This window comes from Sardina pilchardus, chromosome 12 (genome assembly GCF_963854185.1).
Source record: "Sardina pilchardus chromosome 12, fSarPil1.1, whole genome shotgun sequence".
Taxonomy (NCBI): domain Eukaryota; kingdom Metazoa; phylum Chordata; class Actinopteri; order Clupeiformes; family Clupeidae; genus Sardina; species Sardina pilchardus.
In genome coordinates this window covers 5,994,265-6,015,697 of record NC_085005.1, presented here as the reverse complement: position 1 = coordinate 6,015,697, position 21,433 = coordinate 5,994,265, and the positions used below count along the sequence as shown (strand labels likewise).

Below are 21,433 nucleotides of genomic sequence, written 5' to 3'. Positions count from 1 at the left end.
ACAAATACGCACACCAGCCACTCAAATGCAGCAGCCGTAGCTATCTTTTGCTCCCCCACTGAGCCAGTCTCCACAAAGCACGGCTCCCTCCTTCCGTCCCATCACGCTGAAGAAACCATACACCTGCATGGCAATCGCTCCGGCCAGGAATCAATCACCTCCTCTGGCCAAAGTCAGCCATTTTTGGGTACGGATCGATGCGGAGGCTTGTAAAACGAACTCTGTGAGTAAAGGTCACATGTAGCCTGTGTAAGGAACCATTGAACGGCCAATGAAACTGCACAGTCGCTGGGATTTGTATCCATTTAGAAAGGGATCTTACAGAATGCCCCCAGATCAATATCTGACCGCAAAATAAAAGAACAGAAAAAGAAACATAACTTTTCCTGCTTTGACTTTTGACAGCAGGGCTTTGTGTTTTTTTTTTCTGCCTGTCTTTGCTGTCTGGTGATCTGAGATCTAAAGATGAGAGGAAAACTTTACTTCAGAGAGAGAGAGGGAGATTCGAGCCAAGTATTTTCTCCCCTTTTTTTGTGTTTGTCTGACCCAGACTGGCAATGAGAGAGCTGATTGCATACTGTATCAGCTGCTGGTTTGAGGATGGCTGCCAAATATCAATGATACAGATACTCCAGCAGACACAGTGCACTTGAGGCAACTTCAACTCGTTACGGCTGAAAATAGAATTTCAGGACTTGAGGCGGCATTAACCATTCAGATGCGCGAAAAGATCTGTGTTGGGTCTTTGAAACAATTCCAGCATCAAGCATTACTTCTCTCTCTCCTCTTCTGTGTCTCTCTCTATCCCCCTCTCCAGCTCGATACTCCTCCTCCACCACCACCACCGTCATCGAGAGCAAAAATGGCGACGCCGGGGGCTCGTCCCTCCGCGTGTCCAAGCGCTCCATGACCGACGACTTCTACAGCACCTTCAGCTCGCCCATGGCCTGGGTCCTGGTCCTGGCCCTGGTCATCACCTGGTCCGGCGTGGCCATCATCATGTTTGACCTCCTCGACACCCAGAGCCTGAAAGGTAAGCCGAGCTCTGGTTTCGGTTCTCTCTCTCTCTTCGGAGAGGCTTTCGTTTGTGCTCTTCCGTTGGTGTGTTCCTCATGTTGTCGCCTTATAGGTTAGTCCGTAGAGACATGGGGAGGGGAAATAGTGGTTTCCCTTGGTGCGTGTGCGAAGTGGACTTATCTTGTTGTTTTCATTTTGGGGGCTGTCTACTACTAAGACTGAGGACTGGACTCAACCAATAACCTCTAGTTAATCCATGCCATCACGTAACCCATCACTGAAGCTTAAAATGGCCGTAGGTCTGGAGGGAGGGCAAGAGAGACAATATGATTAAGTCCAGTGCTTGTTTCTGGCTCAGCCTGTCCATCAGGAATGTGACTGTATTCTGTGTGTGTGTGTGTGTGTGTGTGTGTGTGTGTGTGTTGGTTCAGCGGGTAGTGGTGTGTGTGTGTGTGTGAGCTCGTTTGAGTGTGTGCTTGTGTGTGTGTGTGTCTATACGTGTGTTTGTGTATGTGTGTGTGTGTGTGTACGTGTGTGTCTGTCTGTGTGGTTTAGCAGGTAGTGGTGTGTGTGTGTGTGTGTGTGTGTGTGTGTGTGTGTGTGTGTGTGTGTGTGTGTGTTGGTCAGGGGACCTAGAGGTGGACGTGAGCGCTGTAGAGGCTGAGACAGGGCTGATTGTCTGGTTCCTGATAGCGCTATCAGTGACAGAGATAGATTGAGTGTGTTTTATTCACCGGCCACTCTCTGCAGTGGAGTCCGCTGTAATGGGACCACGGGCCATCACGGCTCCTCCAGTCCCACACACACTTCCTGTGGGTTTATTGTGTGGATAAATGATGGCATTCCTTTGAAAACAACCATGGCGGTCAGTTATTGATGGGAGCAATAGATGGGTTTAGAAATAGTGTAGTGTCTGAAGTTATTTCTCTGGCGTTGTGTCAAGGTATGTATTTTTTCACAGGGTGCAGTTAGTGTCCACACAGTCTGGTCAATGTTTTCATGAAATTGTCATGTCGTATTGTCACTGTCAACCATTGTTCACTTGTTCTTCACCCGTCATTTCATTGATGTCACACTTTCACACAAAAAAGGTCCGTTATCAAGGCCTGTCACATAGAACAGAACATTTTTGAAAAGCATTTCAAAAAAGTGTTGACCTTTTTTACAACCCACCACTCCCATCTAGATCCACACCTGTGCTGCATCTCCATCACTCTTCACTGGCCTTTCCCCTCACAAGGAAATGGTGCTTTTCTTGACTTTGTCACTGACCACACACTGGACAGTGGAGAAAGGGAAGAAAACAAACCTCACACATGTCATACCATACTGTACCACACATCATCGTTCACCAACCACACATATCATGCCACACACCATCATTCACCAAACATACACCATCATTCACCAACACACACATGCCATACCACACATCGTCATTCACCAACCACACAACACTATTCACCAACCACACATGCAGAAACCCCACACATATCATGCCACACACCATCATTCACCAACCACACACCATCAATCACCAACACACACATGCAGCAACACCACACATGCCATACCACACAACACTATTCACCAACCACACATGCAGCAACACCACACATATCATGCCACACAACACTGTTCACCAACCATACATGCAGAAACCCCACACATGCCATACCACACACCATCATTCACCAAACACACATACCATGCCACATACCGTCATTCACCAACCCCACGTCATACCACACAACACTATTCCCCAACCACACATGAAGAAACCCCACACATACCATACCACACAACACTATTCCCCAACCACACATGCAAAACCCACACACCCACCCACCCACCCACTCCCTCACATCCCCAGACTAGCAGGCACATTCCCACTCTCTCTCTCATTCTAATGCCTCTCCCTCCCTCCCTCCTCTCTCCCACCCTTCCTCTTCCATCCATCCCCACCATCCTGCCATCCCGTCTTCACCCATTTAATAGCCTATACTTTACACTGTGAAGACCCCTGTTTGCCACCGGGTAAAGACTCTCTGCCTGCAGTGGACTGCCTCTGTCTTTGTTTTTTTTTCATCTGTCCGTGTGTTTGTGTGTGTATGTGTATGCGTGTGTGTGTGTGTATGTGCATGTGTTTGTGTGTGTTTGTCTGTCAGTGCAAACCTTCGGAATGTGCATGTCTGCCTACTGAGGGTGCAATTGCTTCATGACTTAAAGCCTGACTGGATTAGCTCGAGCGCTAATCGGGCCGGGAGCGCTCTCGGTGAGGGCTGCATCCACAGTTCAGCAGGATGGAAGAAGTTCCGTTTCCATGACGAAATGCAGCGTTAAGTCACAGCCCAGTCATTATTATACTGTAGTTATTACCTACTGTGATCTCTCACCATCATCAGAAGAACTACGCTCTGTGATCATCACAGCAGGTGGCTTGATTCATACAGCCTCTTACAGTCATTACGGCCTCTCTGCTCATCGCCCCGGCATCTTCATCCATCACTTAAACATGATCATAACACAATGAAAATGGTCAGAGATCTCCTGCGTTCCATGTCATTCTCCTTATTAACTAAAGACCAAGAGGCCGTTCTGGTTAATTACCAGAAAGTTAACCCTTGATACAAGGCTAAAACGGAGACAATCGGGTGAAACAGGCTAATAGTCTGATTGAGGATAAATTCACTGCACCAAAAAAAGCAAATGAGCTGTCACACAAAGCAATGTTTATATTCGACAACACACATTTGTAGGGCTAACAAGAACATCCATTACAGTAGAAATATCTTTATACAGACCAACTAGGCCAAAATGCATGGTATTTGTATCATTACAGAGTCTTTTTTTATTCTTATTTTTTAAATAAGTATGCCTGTATGTCATGTACTCAGCACAATGATGAGATGCTACATTCACACTCCAAAAGATCTCCATGTTTACACTACAGTAATTGCTAATATTACAAGAAGTCATTATGCCATGTAGACAGAGCTGATTTGCCCAGCCCCTCAGAGAGAATTGGGGAGCGAGAGATAGATCCTATCTCTGTCACCCAAGCAAGATAGCTGCGCTTATCAGATCTCCAACTCCTCTGTGCTGCACATGTATGGGGGATACAAGAACAAAAAGCTCCAAACCCCCACATCAGTGCAAAGGCTTAAGGAGGAAAAGGCCTATTTTGCATACCAGACACCCTCTGCACAAGCCCACCGCATGGATGCACAGCTCTTTGATGTGCGGTCCTTATGCTAGCAGCACATATGCTAATGTATGGGACTGCCATCATACGAGTTGACAGAAAGGCAGCAGTGGCTCTGTAATGACCTCCAACATACATCCCTGTAATGTTTGGAATGTGCAGCGTCAAGAGAAAAACATAAACATTTAAATCTGACTCAGTACATAAATCTACAGTAGCAGCAATATCGGTAATGATGCCCTGTCATTATGATGGATGGAGAGAATATCTCCTCTCGTGTAGTTTTAATACTTCTCTTGGTATGGCACATCTACCAGACATGCACGAGTATAACTAATACTCATGCGAAGGAAACTGTTCCACTGCTCTATTCCATTAAAGGAAATGAAGCTGTAGGCTACTTTGTATATATACAGTACAGTACTAGCCTAGGTTTTCATGCTTCTTTTAAAACTCTGTAGCTGTAGACCTCGTTATCAAACTCATGTTCACAGCCCCAGTGGGCTCTCACCTAGCTTTTCTATTTGGCTCGGAGAAATCTGGACTTAACGGGAATAAAGTGGGCAAGCAGGCCAGATGTCACCGGGCTTAATTGTGAGGTAAAAATATCAGCTGGGAATACGGCGTTGCATAAGGACAGCGTGTTTCCGAGGGAGAGAGCAATTATCACGAGTTGGCGCGAGCATAGGGGATTACTATCGGACAGGGAACGGGTGGACCGGGCCCACCAACAGACCCATTTACATTTCTATTTTTAAGCGTCGGTTATTACTTGAGTAGGTTTCTGCCTGAAAGGACGATATAAACAGCCATTACGGGCTGTGGAGCTCTACGTGGCACTTCCTCAAGCTAATCTAGCCACTGTGGTTTGTGGTGTTTTTAAATTGTCGCAGAAGAGGAAATCTCTATTTCCCTTTTTGAAAGAGCCGACACAAATGGCCACTACAAGGTTGCATTTCAGGAATTTATTGCCGCGGCCTCTTTGTTACAGTTGGCTGAGAAGCACCACTTGTCCTGGCAGGCATTTTAAATGGTTTTCCAAACAAGCTCTTAATAGTGAGATGCAAGTCGTTCTCATCTTCATGATGTATTTCTGTTAGAGGTTCATCTGCATCTAAATTAAAACATAAAACAGGTCTCGTGGGGCCTGGGTCAGAGAATCATAGTCTGCCTGAGACTCCAGAGAGAGAGAGGGAGAACAAGAGAGACTGAGAGAGGAAGAGAGAGGGAGAGAGGGAGAGAGGGAGGGGGGGGGGGTTCTTTTGCCTGAGTTATCCGTAGCCAACGTCCGTGTCCATTACCAGTTGAAAAAGAGGGGGGGGGGGGGGGAAGCTGTGAAGGCCTGCATTACTCCTGAACACAAGTCTGTTGCCCGGTGACATCTGGCCAAGGTGCCATTTATCCTGACTTCAAGAATGTCCTCATTACAGCAAGCAAATCCCCTCTCTGGTGTGTGTGTGTGTTTGTGTGTGTGTGTACAAACACCAGATGACACATAATGAAACATTTGGAACAGTTTGGCCTTGTTATTGGCACACATTTTCTGGACCTCACCTCTTATTTGACTTCACTTTGGGCATTTGTTGTGATGTTTGAGCCAAACAATGGCCACGTCAAATGGCTGACAAAACAGACGAAGAGAGAGAGAGAGAGAGAGAGAAAGTCAGTGAGTGTAAACAAGGCATTTCATGGAAGTGAGTTACTAAGGCAATCAAACAATTGAACTGAATTCATCATGTGTGTCATCAGCGTTATTTCTTGGAGGCTAATTCCCCAAGTCGAGACAACAGGCTGAATTTTGACAGGCTGTCACACAAACACACTCAACAATTCAGAAGCAGACAGTTAAGAAACTACTGATGTATTGAGATTCTTTACAAATGTATCAATCTAAAATTGCAAAAACAACTGGGTTATTTAAAAGAGAGGCCCGCAGGAAATCTTGACAATGATCTCAATACGATTAGACTTCAATTCCACTTTTTTCCTGCATTTCATATTTTGTTTATACCATCCCTCAGTCATCTTGTTTCTTCTTCAATTGAGTTTCAAACTCATGTTTACTCAAATAAGACATCTGATTATTTATTCTGTTGATGCTTCCTCATCAATGTGTGTAGTGTGGTGTGTGTGTGTGTGTGTGTGTGTGTGTGTGTGTGTGTGTGTGTGTGTGTGTGTGTGTGTGTGTGTGTGTGTGTGTGTGTGTGTGCGAGTGTGTGTTGCTGTGCAGTGTTAATGCATGTCAACACACTCTATGCGGAAGAGGTTCTTTTCCCTCCCAAGTGAACGCTTAGTGACATGATGAACTCTGTTGGCATTCTGGATAACAGGCCGGTTCAGTTCCTACCATGCGGATCAGGTGCCTGTGTTGGGAATCATCATGCACTATTACCAGACGGATAACAACACAGCCCCCCCATAAGGAACCACTGTAGTTATTAACACTTTTAACCAGAGCCGCTCAATAGTGCTCCACATGGACAAAAAAAGAACCTTTTCCCCTTGAATCCATGCCACCCACTGTGTGTCTGTGTGAGTGAGTGTGTGTGTGTGTGTGTGTGTGTATGCGTGTTTGTGTGTATATGGTGTGCATGTCTGTGTGTATGCATGTTTGTGTGTGTATGTGTAGTGTGCTTGTGTGTATGTATGAGTGTGTATGCATGTTTGCGTGTGTATTTATGGTGTGTGTGTGTGTGTGTGTGTGTGTGTGTATGAGCCTTCACCCTCTCTGCTCACACGTCTCTCTCGTCCTAACAGGACCGAGCGCCCAAGCTGTCAGAAAGGCACATAAGGCAGCCAGCAGAGGCAAGGCACCCACCTCGCCCGTCACCCCCCCTCACCCCCCCACCCGCCCCTGCACTTACCCCTCTCACCCCAGCAGTGGGGAAGGTCTAGTTGCCCCCCTCTGGGGCAGTGTAGAGTGCTTGCAGTTGCCCTCTCATTCACTAGCATGGGGAGCGTGTAGTGCCAAAGGATTGCTAGAAATACAGCAAAACTGCCTGCGATGAATGCCGAAAATTGCATGTTGTGATTGACAGCCGGAATGTTGATGTTGTTTGTTGAAGCATTAACCACACATTTCCATTCAATATGTAACATGATATTTAAATATCATTATATTTTCAAAGGAGTCTTTTGAAAACAGTTTTTTTTGTATCTGTTGTCACTCAACCAATTTACTCATTCTACTCATTCTACATGTAATTTCGCATCTTAACATCGCTGTCTTTATTACTCACTTCCGCACATGTATAACGAATGCCAGAAATATCGTCCGTACCCAGTAACACCTTTCATGTCTGGTCACGAACTAGGCTATGATTCTCTCATCATTTGCATTCCGGAGTCATTTCCACTAACAAGGCCAGTGATGGGGAGCCGTGCGCTGCATAATTGGAGTGTTTGTGTATGTGTGTGGTCGGTTGCTTGTTGCATGCTCTGACTCAACCACCTCGGCATTGGCTGGGCCGCGGGTAAACAAGCCCAGAGGAGCGTGGTTGTGCCATTTATGCAGGCTGACCGGCAGGCCGGCCGGCCGACTGCGGGCAGAGAGACTGACCCAGTAGTATGTCCAAACGCTCCCGTCCAGCATCACCTCTCTCATCTCTCCCAATCTGGCCACTCCCGAGAGAGGAGATGTGGATAACACACACATATTCATCTTACTGACCAATGATCGTATCAATAAAGGAATGTGCACACCATACACACACACACACCACACACACACATACATACATACATACACACCACACACATACACACACACACACACACACACACACACCTACACACCACACACATACTGTATGCATGCTCACACATCACACGCGCTTGCACTTACTCACACTCACACACACACACACACACACACACTTGAATAAAGGATTTTATAAACAAGTCATCCAACACACTATTTTGCACACTCCATCTCCAATGTCTTGGTGTCCACATTTGATTGTGACTGTTGTCCAGTTGTGTTTGTGTTGTTCTGGTCGTAGACCTGTCATATCCATCCAGTTTGTTTTCTCATGCCTTGACTATCCGTGAATATTCGAGCGTTGTATGGTTTGGTACATTTTTGATTCCTCTGTGTCAAATCTGTGATCCCTGTGATGTTCTGAAACTGATTTGACTGTGTTTTTCAGTGAGTTTGAGATTACCTGTGGTATTGTAGTGCTGTATGACTTGCTCCCATCTGTTGAGTTGAGTATCTTGGGTCTGTGACTAGCTAGTGTCTTGTAGGCAGAGTGCCCCAGTACGTATGTGTTGACCATTTAGAGTGGACGGACTCTGACCTGATCCATGGACCTGCCACGGCGACTTCAGGCTTTCAGCGTCACTGACCTACAGCTGGACTGCCCGATTCAACAGATCCAACATGGCTCTGCAACAGCTGGTCAAATTACCGGTCCCCCTGACCGGTGGCGGAACGAAAGCCTGTAGTCGCCTTGGCACTTCCTGAATCTGATCGGACAACCCTGGCCCTGTCTTAGCCCCAGTGCACAGCTCCAGTTCAGCAAAGCCAGTGTCTTTTGTGCTATTTTGAATTGGGTTTACAGTATTTTAAGCCTGGATTGGATTGAGAGTAAATACCCATTCTGTGATTGCCAGACTGTTTTGGGGGAGGGGGCGATTAAACACTCTGGCACATGCACTGGCTGTTGAGAAGGAAGAGTTGTGCAAATGAAGGCTATTGGTGTGCATGCGAGGTACTTGCTTATGTCGGCCTTTCCCCGTGGTGAACCTATAGGGGGCATCCCGGACATCACGGCCGCCGACCCGGTGAAGGTAATGAACGAGGCGATGGAGGAGTCCAGCGACTGGATGAACACGTTTCTCGGCGTCGTGTCGAGCCTCTTCGCCCCGGAGGATGAGGATGAAGGTATATACTCGTCAGCGAGAGTGTTAATTTGTGCCGTGAATAATGATCCGCGTTACTGTAGGTTATAAGGTGTGACACTTTGAAGTGCTGAAACATCACCAACTCACCCCTCCATGCTCACAAGGTTTGATTTCACGCCGTCACCTGCACTAATCGACATTCACATTTTCTTCACTTGCTTTCCGCTGCCCAAGGACAAACGTATAAAATTAAACATCATCGCCCTCAGATCCCTCAAGTCTCTTGAGATGAACAGCCAAAGCACAATGTGACATAAAACAGTTCATACAGCACAACTACATCTGTTCTGTATAAGAAAACGACCCTTTTTTTTCCGAAGAAGCCACAAAATAATGTAGTTTCTTAAAAAAAATCGGAACAGATTTTGATTGTGATTCAGTAAGGGCATTCATGGCCAGTTTTATTGCCCATCACTAAGCTGAGTTCAGGCACTCATTTCAAATGGAAGTTTCTAGTGAAACACTGCTAGTGACCTGGCCTTGACAGATGCAGTTATTCCTGCCTGGCTGTGTGGGCAATTCAATAACTCACACAGTAAGTCTATATTCATGAAAAAAGAGAGAGAAAAAAAAAATCAATGTCACAGTCTTCACTTTAAGGAACGTATAAAACACACAGATGATGTTGAACAAAATCACTTCTATATTTTGTTTCTGGTTTTGTTTGAAATAGATCTGTTTGAACATCTGCATAATGTCACTTGTTTATCAACAGTGGCAATACATGACTATGACATTTTTATTGTGGGAACATAAAGCCACATAAAAAAAATGTTTTCATCTGGGAAAAGTGAATTTACACCAATAAAAAACCACACGTCATTCGACCGGAGACTGTGACATTCATTTTCACTGAGAGAGCTTAGAAACACATGACACTGCTTGCACACTGAAATCAGATCAGCATTCTCCCTGACCCCCCCTCCCCCTTCCCAGGGTGAGCGCTGGGGTGAATTTAGCGTCCTGCACAGCTGATCTCTGTCCCTTGGCAAGAAGCTCCCTGACAATCCATGACAACTCGAGGTTGCGGGTCTTATTTCTAAGCCTGACCCGCGGCAGGAAATAGCTCAATTAAAACACAGCATTTACAGACACATTGACAGAACATCTCGAGGGCGTGTGAGCTTTTTGTCGCAGCATTCTATAAGTAGGGTGTCAAGGTGACTGTTTACAGCAAATCACACACTGGAACATACAGTACATAACACATACATGCATACAGTAAATACATACATACATACATACATACATACATACATAAATGAGTAAAGACATACATACATAAAACATACATTAAAAGGGATACTGTTTTCACAGCTTTGATCGCTGAAGACCTTTGAGATGGGATGGAATGGAGGCTCTGTATCTGCACGTGTGATGCCTAACACTCTTGACAAGTGTTTGTGACGACTGTATGACGAATCAATGCCAATAAAAGTCAAGCCGGAAAAAATCAATGCACCATCTTTCTCATCAGTCCCTCAGTTATTGCTCTGCACATGCTCAGAGTGGCGCTCACTACCATGCACGCTCACCGCAATAAAACCACTGTTATGACACACATGTTAACCAATACAAGTCACACAACTACTGTAAAAGGAGCACATTCCAAAAAAATTAATTGTAAAAGAGGGTTTAAGACAGAGATAATATTATGTAGGTTATGAAAGTTACAAACAGACGAATAGCACCGTAGGACAAAGTTTCAAAGCAACACATTACAGAGACAGATGAATAAAAATGTAGGGCTACAAAGTTCCAAAGCAACACAAAACAGAGACAGAGGAATGGGAATGTAGGGCTACAAAGTTCCAAAGCAACACATTACAGAGACAGACGGAGAGCAACATAGTTGCAAGCACCACCTGCAAGAATGCTCTGAGAGGAGAGCTGCGGTGAATTAAAGCAACACCTGCACGGAAACAGACAGAAGCTTCAAAAGAGGCTTATATATAATATTCCAAATGAGGTCATTACAGCTGCAGGTACAGTATTAGGTCAGTAAAGAGGCCAAAACTTTTAGAGAAATATTCTGAAAAAATCTGTCATGGCATAAAGTAGCGCAAAGAAAAACACTCAAAGCCCGAAGAGGGTATTTTTATTTTAAGTCTTACCTTGTTGACTTTTTAAAAAATGTTGCCTCAGACACAGATGATGACTCTCTCTCTCTTTCTCTCTTGAAAAAGCGAGCCAGGGGAAATTATCAGTGTATCAGTACTCCCTCTCTGCCTTCTAATTGTTATCTCGTTAAAAGCTCCCCCAAGGTGGTTAACTGTTTGTTGTGTGCCTTGTTAAAGGAGGCATGCATGCTTTTAAAAGGACTATCTAGGCTACTGATGCCATTAGAGCTGGGGAGAGGACTACTCCGAGATATAAGGTCAAGGTAGCACCAGCCGAACACAGATGAAAGGGACTTCAGGGTGTATTGGTATCACAGGTCTCACACTTGAGTAGAATGTGCCATTCAAGGGAGAGAGAGAGAGAGAGAGAGATAGATAGAATGAGAATGCAGGAGAGAGATTGAGTGTGTGTGTGTGTGTGTGTGTGTGTGTGTGTGTGTGTGTGTGTGTGTGTGTGTGTGTGTGTGTGTGTGTGTGTTTGTATGAATGCTACTGTACATGTTAAGATTTTATTGATGGCATTCATAAGAGCATGTATGTGAGTTGTGTTTGTGTGTTAAACAGATAAACAACATAACATCATACATGAGTTAATTTATCCTGGCCACTAACCAAGTATCTCAAGCCAAATGGCTGTAATAAATATAGATTAAATGACTTTGAATTCAGTCCATATTTTCCATGGCACAGAACTTTATTAAGATTATTAAGCAGCCAATACAAGCCAAAAAAATAATTTACGGTGTTCCTGCACTTATTAGCAGACAATGCCAAAATGTCGTGTTGATATATGGCACGATATCATTTTAAATGCTGGGAATTGACATAGTCTTACAGAGAAGCCCATTTAAAGGACCCATGGCTTTCAACTGCCATAAAGCATCACTGTGATCACCATCAAGAACATTTCCTAAAGGCAGACCTAATTATTCCCAATACCTACTTAATGAGTTTAAGCGATCCCCAGCTTATGCAGATGGCACGATGACCTTGACATGCTCAGTTCTGGGTTAAAATGTGAAGTGAAACAAGGCTGCTCCTGACTACAAACCCATACACATACAGTACACAGACATGCTAACATATCAGTGGTTTTTGTTCTTCTTTATGAAGTATGATGATCGGTTATGCTTAAAAAAAAATCCAATTAAGGTGACAAGAGCACCTCGGATGCACATTTCATAGAGACCATGCGCAGACAGACAGTTAACGACACAAGCAGATAGACCGAGCCACAGACTGAGACTGAGAGACAGACATTATACTAAGAGAGACAGACAACGCTGTAATAAAGACAGATCAAGTGAACAGGTGAGGAGGAGAGGAAGATAAAAAAGCAGCGAGGTGGTGCAGGAGGAAAATGAGTCACTCTGACAGAGTCCAATGGGGTAGAAAGAGAGGGAGAGAGAGAAAGAGAGAGAGAGAAAGGGAGAGAGAGAGGTAGAGAGACAGAGAGATAGAGAGAGAGAGAGAAAAACACAATGAATGGATCTGAAATACATGCAAAATCCTACCGAGACATGTCAAGGCTGCCATCAATCATGTTGCCATGGTCTCAATATATCAGTCTAAATATCACTCTTAATTAACATGAGGGCTCTAACTTGAGGATCTAAGCAGGTTCATGTGAGACACACACACACACACACACACACACACACACACACACACACACACACACACATGTGAATGAGGGTGTCCGAGTACGTACTCCCCCCTTGTCTTCTCTTTGTCTGTGGAGAGCCATACGCATTGGCTGTGTGTCAAGTTACAGGCATCCACTCGATCCACTCACACACACAAACATTCCTCATAAATCATGTGCAGGGAACACACACACACACACACACACACACACCATGTCCATATACACTTTCATACAACTATAAATTACACACTGATAAGCGTTAAGCACACTGACACACAAACACACCGAGGAGGAGGAGAGGAGAGAGAGAGAGAGAAGGGGGTGTCAGGTGTATGTAAATAAAGTGCAGTAATACTTATTTACCACACATGCACATGCTTACAACACAAGGATAATATATTTCTAAACATACAGGCTACACAATCGCATAGGAGCAACCGTACTCGCAGATTTTGTCACATACACACAGAACAATATATAGTGCCGCTCTCATCCTCACCCAAATCGGTGCTAAAATACATTTGTCGCAACAGAATTTGGATGTGGTGCTTAAGGCAAATCTCCTTTGATAAGATAGGATCAACACTGTGCTTTGACTGAGTCATCTCTAAGTTCCCTCCCCCCACCGCTCACACGCATCCACACTCTATTTTCAATTTGGGCACACACCAATTTAAATTCCCTCTTTTTTTTTCACTGGATGAAATATTGGCTCGCTAAATTACACCATTCTGTTGACAAGAAATTTGATGAATCCATGTCCCTAAATCCTGTGAGCACATATAAACCTGGTTTGTGGACTGACAAGAGAGTGCTCCGCGGCATTTCAAAGATTTACGGCTATTTCTGCTTCCACAGGTGGCATAGAAAAAATTATATGCAGAATGGGAGTCTTTCTAATGAATTGTTGTTGTTGTTTTTTTGCTTTAACATGGAGTTCAATGTGTGAAGAGTTTGGGAAAGACCATGCCCTGTAAACTTTGAGTTGTTTACAAGAGAAGGAGACTTTCTCTCTTTTTCTCTATCCTCTCTTTATCCCTGTTTTTTCTCTCCTCTCTTCCTCTCTTTCTGCTTCTGTTTCTCCCTGTATCTCTCTCCTCCTCTCTTTCTGCTTCTGCTTCTCTGTCCCACTCTTTCTTTTCTCTCTTTCTCTCTGTCTCTGTTCTACATGTATAATTTATTCTGTCATCAATGTTTCATGAGATCTACTTTGTGGGGTACGTTCTTACTCATTGTTTCCTTCCTTCTCTCTCTCTCTCTCTTACTCTCTCTCTCTCTCTCTCCCATAATTTAGGTGCCATGCCTCATACTGTGAGAAAAAAAGGTTTGTCCTTCCATTTTTATCAGCTATTTTTAAAAAATATTTTCCAATCCCTCTAAGACACTATGGCATTAACAGCCAACACTCCCCATTTCTTCAAGTGTAAGTCATCATGAACCCTTTGAAATCTCTGGGAGCATAAAATAACATAGTACACCTTGATTCTTTTATGTGACAAAAAAAAAAATACTCAAAAAAAAAAAGTATAAAAATAAATCAGAAGACAGCACTAGACCGTGTGTCAGAGTACAGTGCACTAGTGCTCGGAGAAACAGCTGGGGCTCAGGGCTCCTTCAGAGCCTTTGATGTTCTCGGTAGAATTCTTCAAGGCACATCGGGCACATGTTTGAACATTTAAGGATGACCAAAGTAGAATCCCGAGTAGAACCTGGTTCTCCCGAGTATACTGTAACACGACCCTACTAGATTCTAACAACCCTACCTTTCTAAGAGTGTATAGGGTGCAAACATTCACAGTGAACCATCTCTCCAGAGGATTTAGTGTAAAGCTTAAATGTATTTCACCCCAGCGTAATTCAGTGCACAGCTGGAGAAGTTTACCCTAGTTACAGTAATGGACAAGTTCCTGTGTTCAACCTGGAACTGAAGGAACCAAATGCACCTGCATGGTTTTGGCAATGTTATGACATTCACCCTGCTGCCTTTCTCCTATACTAACCTTTTTTCCCGTTGAACAATTCCTTCTTATCCTACAACTAAGGTAAACCCCTAATGATGCATTTCCAGTCAATCATTACTGAACTCTGGAGAGAACAGAGATGATCTTGGAATACAAATAGCAATTTTCTTAGTCAATTCAATTCAATCAATTATCTTTTTAATGAATGTAAGGAGTCTAAAACAGAGGTGTGAATTTGCATCTTTGTTTGCATCTTTGCTTTCCCTAGATCAATTCATATAACCAATGCCTCAGAATATGTCTCTGGCAGAAGCTGTCAGGCTAGCAACCTAACACAAGGAATGTCTTTGCTCTGCATGTCACCAGAAAAGCATTTTTGCAACTCCAGCATGCCAGACAGCAACACCTTCATCAACACTGACTCACAGTAAACGTCATCTGACCATAACACTGCTCTCTGGCACGGCCAGCGTATAAGAAACTGTCCGCTGCTAGGAACCTCAGAACGACGATCAGATCAGATGCTTTATATCCAACTTAAGGGTGCTGAGCCAGTCTGACTAACGCGCTTGAACTCTCCAACTCTGATTCATAAAACATTACGAGCAGGGCACAAAGTGGTCAACCCTTCAGTTCCTCTTCAGAGGGAGAGATCAAAGATGAGATGTTGAGACACCCCCCCCCCCACCCACCCACACACACACACACACACACACCTCCCCATTTTAGCCCCCTTCCCAAAACGCACCTGCCTGCCTAGCTGATTTAATCTGAAAGGAAAAAGACCAAACACAAAGTAGGCGAGAGCATGCATTTGATGTGCAATAGAAGCTCACTGAATGGAGACATCTGCTGTCCTCAGAGATGGCAGAGATGTACAAAAGCACATGCAGAGGATCAGCAGCAAACAGTTGCCTTTGAAATATGTGATAGACTGCAGCAACCACAAGGAATTAGTAGCAACTGTATGATGTATAATGGAGTATATTGGACTTGACTCAAGAAGAAGATTATCAAGAGCAGTTGTTCAATTAATGCTTCACCTGAATTCTGTAACAAACATAAGACTAACACGATCATGTAATATCCTGCCATCACAGCCCACGTCCAGAGATATGATAGCAACATGGTACTGTTATAAGTTATTCAACAACAATTCTCGAAATAGTTAATGTTAACAACTACACAACACGTTTTGTTAGGTGCATTTACAATTATGAGGGCTATAAATGGTAACACCACATGGTAATACAACACTAATGGCACATGCACCAACCGCTGTGAAGAGTAATGCCAGAATGAATAATCCATCACGGTTATGTCAGACTTGAGGTTTAAATCAAATATGCCCGCTGTGGTTTAATCTAGAAAAATATACCATGTTGCTGGGAAAAAAAAGGTCCATTCTATCCATAAGTGTGAATAGGCACTGATAACATTAAAAAAAAAAAAAAAAAAACCTCCCCATTGTGTGCCACTGACTCCACCACTCACAAATTATCCCACTGACCCTGTTTTTAATACCAATCTCCGTACCCCTACATCCAAGAGCCGAGTCTGTGGGAGCCTAATGAGAAAATACCATATCTGTACAACAGACCGCCATCAAGCTGATTGCACACTCTTGTGGTTGCGTTCTTTGCCATTCACTACAGGGGAATCCTGCTGTATGATTGAGTGAGAGCTCTAGTCCAGCAGGACGGATTGTAGGAAAATGGCAATTATATAATCCTGTTATGCCATTTTTTTTCATTAAAAGGCAGAATAGGAAGTATTTTCCGAGTCTTTCCCCCTTAAATGTGTTGATTGGATAATCACTGTAGACAAGGTACTATCACTGTAAATGAGAAAAAATAAAACAAATTTTGTCCATCAGTTAACAGTTTCGAAAAATTGTCTTCCAAATCGTATCTTCTTTTTTGCTAATTAAATTGCTAAAGACTATAATCAGAACAATTCTATATGGTTCAAATGACCTATGAGCTAGTGAGAACCTAAACTTTGTCTAATTCTTCATCAAGCAATCAAACCAAAAGCTAGAGAATGGTTTGAGGAAGACGATGATGAAGAGGAGAAGAGAGCTAAAGGTACACTGTATATCTTCATTCTTTCTTCTTTCTTCTGACAACATCAGTGTTATCGGAAAAGAAAACAAACACACACACACACACGCACACTGACACACTATTCTCAAGCGCTATGGCAGTACGTTATGGCTGTGTTTAAGCGTGCTTTCTTAAAAACTAACGCAGTGTATGTTATGCTGGATGGCTGAATGTTTATTTTCTTTTTTTTGTTGGAAGTTATCTCTTCACAACCCTCTCTGAGTTACACTGCACACTTTCCTGCTATTCAACATCTTGTTTTTGTTCCAGGGGAATTTCTCCCACCACGAAAAAAAGGTTAGTCTTTTCCTTTGATGCAGCTTTGAGCATTAAGCATTAAGAATGCGTCACACACACACACACATACTGTTATGCTTGTTAACATTTTTGCACAATTTCTTGATCTTATTTTTTTCCCCACTAACCACTGGCATTTCAGTAGAATTATGCATCATCAATTTACCTTTGAATGATCTGGCAACCTCAGTTATATGGACATATATTTAGATAATAATAATAAAACAAGAAAAACACACCAATCTTTGTGTTAGGGGCCTTGTTCTCTGCAACAGCTCTTTTCTCATACGTAAGACATGTTCTTGCCTGTCATGGAGACAAATGCTATTTCCCGATTTTTAGTGCAAATTAATTGTCCACGCTGGATTTGCCAGGACATTAAATTTATGCATTGCTCATAATCAGTAGCACCATTTTCCCTAAGACTTGGTAATCACTCTCTCAAATATAATCAGATGATGGACAACACACACATTAACCGTCATTAAAAATCTGCCAGAAATAATTTTATGTTTGGTTGGTTTGGTTGGTTTTGATTTTTTTCCCCCTCCTAATTTTGAATGGTCTTAATGGTTCTTCTTGCGTTGATTGATTTGAACGGTTTAGCTTGACATGCTCGTCTCATCGTCTTCATGTTGCGCACCTTGGTTGCTCAATTTAGCAAATAATATACGACAACTGTAAATTTATGTTTGGTTTGATTTGGTCTAATTTGGAGTCGTCTTCCTGGTTTTCTTGCGTTGATTAATGTGATCGGTTTGAGTTGATATGCCCGCCCTCCATACCCGTTGTCTTTCTGTTGCACATCTTAGTTGCTCCGTTTTGCAACAACTGTTAATCACCTGTTAAGCATGAATCATTCCCATATAAAATCATTAAACAAGATGTCCAAGGCACGACTGCAAGTTTCTTACCTCAATGGTAATGATGTTTCATCAGTAACTGACTGATTTGTGGATCATGGAAACTCTCTAACTCATCTCTGCATTGTTCCACACTCCAACTCATCTGCATCATATCAGTTTTGTGTGGACCTGGGATTTGTTGAGAATGTGAGGCAACATTCATATTTTACACATTTTTTTTCTCTCTCTTTCGTCCCCACACGAAATGGCATCAAGATGTTTATACCAAGTGTTGCCAAATCTCTGCAAATACATTCATCAAAGCCGTTCAGAAACACATCCACCTCTATCTACCAAGCACACACACCCACACATACACATGCACACTCAAAACACACACACACACACACACACACACACTCACAAGCGCATACACAGGTAAACACACACACACACACACACATACACACACACACACACACACACACACACACACACACACACACACACACACATAAACAAAAAAGTGAGTATAATTATGCTGGCAGTAAACCCTCTGTCATTTTTGCACTGCATAACTTAGCATTGATTATAGTAATACGGCAGATGAATCTGAATTAATGACATGCTCACACTAACACTGAATGTGGAGACACACATTAAATCAAATTTTGTTGTGAAAAACATGAGATCATGTTTTTGACTTTTAGTAAACAACATTTTTGGTCTAATACACATACACACATTCAATGGCCAAAAAACACAAGCACCACCCATAATGGCAGTCTTGGTATAATCATGACTTTTAACCATGATTGATGAAAGTTGAAATATTAAATAACATGAATGGTGGTAATGATAATAATAATAATAATGATGATAAGAATGAAGATGTCTCCTATGACATAACTGATGGCATGGCAACCTTGCACTGGATTGTATGGAAATCTCTTGACGTCATCCGTTCTTGCGAGTTGACTTGATCTTGACTGTCTTGCTCTGTCTTTCACTGAACCTGTCAGTCTTGCGCACGTTTCTGTGAGATAAACAGTCTTATAATCCAGTTACAGAACCTCTGAGTGAGGATGATGACGGTGACGATGATGAAGATGACGACGTTGAAGATCTTGATGACGATGACGATGAAGAGGGGGAGGAGGACGATGAGGAGGAGGAGGATGAAGATGATGAGGAAGAAGGAGAAGACGATGATGGTGAAGAAGATGAAGAAGAGGAAGAGGAAGAGGAGGAAGAGGTTGAGGCAGCGGAGGAAGAGGAAGATGATGATGAGGAAGAGGAGGGGGCAGCAGCAGAAGAGGTGGTGGAGGAGGAGGAAGGAGAAGCAGAGGCTGCAGCAGAAGAGGATGAGGAAGATGATGAGGAGGAGGTGGCTGCTGCTGATGCTTTGGCAGAGGGTGAGGATGAAGAGGGTGAGGATGAAGAGGAAGAGGCAGCTGCAGCAGAGGATGGAGCGGAAACGTCAGCAGAGGCGGCAGCTGAGGAGGAAGACGATGATGATGATGATGATGAAGAAGCAGGAACAGAGGCAGAGGAGGAGGAAGAGGAGGGTGAAGCTGAGGAAGAGGAACCCAAGGAGGAGGCAGAAGAAGCCCCTGAAGAAGCAAGCGAACCCGCCAAAGAGGCGGAGCCTGCTGCTGCCGCTGCTGCCGTGGCAACCGATGCTGCCGCTGCCGCCGCCGCCGCCCTCGCCGCTGCTGATGCTGCTGCCGCCGCCGCCGTTAACGCTGCTGCCGCCGCCGTCCAGGCCGCTAACGCTGCCGCAGATGCCGTCGCCCTCCTAGCCGGGAAAGCGGCTGCTGCAGAGCCTGCCGCGGACGATGACGACGAGGATGATGATGATGACGATGATGACGATGAGGCTGAAGCCGTCGAGGTAAAAGAGGAAGAGACGGCTGCTGCTGAAGATGACGATGATGATGGTGACGAAGAAGACCAAGAGGAGGAAGCTCCTGCAGTTGCTGAGGAAGATGAGGATGAGGATGATATAGCTGAAGCTGATGCAGAAGAACCGGCAGCTGATGATGCCAAAGATGATGATGATGATGATGATGATGATGAGGTTGAAAAAGATACAGCTGCAGAATCTCCTGCAATTGATGCAGCTGATGGTGGTGATGATGATGATGATGGTGATGATGGAGAAGCTGATTCAGCAATTGAGATTTCTGTAGCTGATGAAAGCACAGATGATGATGATGATATATCTGAATCACCTGTAGTGGATGGTGGTGCTGATGCTGCACCTGCAGATGATGATGATGATGGTGTTGCTGAAAGCCCAGGTGAAGAAACTGAGATCAAAGATGATTCAGATGACATAAATGCAGCTGCAGCAGCTGCAGATGTTGATGATGATGATAAGAATGAAGCAGATGAAATAGTTGAAACACCTGCAGCTGATGACAGCAAAGATGATGATGATGATGATGATGATATCATAAAAGGTACTGAATCTATTGACATCAAAGATGATTCAGATGACGCGAAAGATGATGATGATGACGATGACGATGATGATGATGACGATAAACTGACTGATGATGTAGCTTCAGCTACCACTAGTGCAGTAGTTGATGACACAGATGATGACATTACTATCGATGATGACCAAAAGGATGACCAAATAAAAGATGGAGATGATAATGATGATGACACAACTGACATCATCGAGCTAGATAAGAGTGAGGAAGTTGCTGCTGACGCTGGTGAAGAACCTTTGAATCTTGGTGATGAGATCGTTGACCAAGATGGCAAAACTGACGCCACAGAAGAAGCAACTGACACCATAGAGACCATAGAATCTATAGTGGAGGTAGTAGTCACCACTGAGGATGGTGGTAGTGATGATGATGATGATAATGATGATGATGATACTATTATTAGTGACAGTGCAGATCTGACAACAGAAGAGACAGAAGATGACTCTGACAATGACACAGCTGATGAGACAGGTGACTCTGACCTTGAACTCGACCTTGACCTTGCTCTAGACAGTGATGCAGACGCTGACAATAAAGACGTAGCAGACAGTGAGGTTGATGTTACGGTTAAAGAAACCATTGAAGTTGATGTTGATATTGATGTTGATACTGATACTGATAATGCTGATGATGATGATGATGATGATGATGATAATGTTAATGGTAATGACAACTTAGCTGTTGCTACTGACATTTCAGATGTCGATGATGGTGATGGTGATGATGATGATGATGATGATGATGATGATAATGTTGAGGATCTAAACATAGTTGAGGATGACCAAGAAAAAGAACCTGAAATAGTCATTGACATTACTGAGGAAAAGAC

General features: G+C 43.6%; 1 protein-coding gene across 1 annotated transcript in view; it reads left to right on the top strand.

Annotated features, from left to right (window-relative positions):
* The window catches only part of trdn (triadin), a 72,086-nt gene that overhangs the window by 4,257 nt on the left and 46,396 nt on the right, over positions 1–21,433 (top strand). The window contains exons 2-7 of the mRNA XM_062551331.1: positions 818–1,033; positions 3,016–3,054; positions 6,980–7,027; positions 8,976–9,107; positions 14,190–14,219; positions 17,232–17,258. Coding sequence (XP_062407315.1) covers positions 818–1,033; positions 3,016–3,054; positions 6,980–7,027; positions 8,976–9,107; positions 14,190–14,219; positions 17,232–17,258 — 492 coding nt within the window. The remainder of the gene's footprint in view (positions 1–817; positions 1,034–3,015; positions 3,055–6,979; positions 7,028–8,975; positions 9,108–14,189; positions 14,220–17,231; positions 17,259–21,433) is intronic.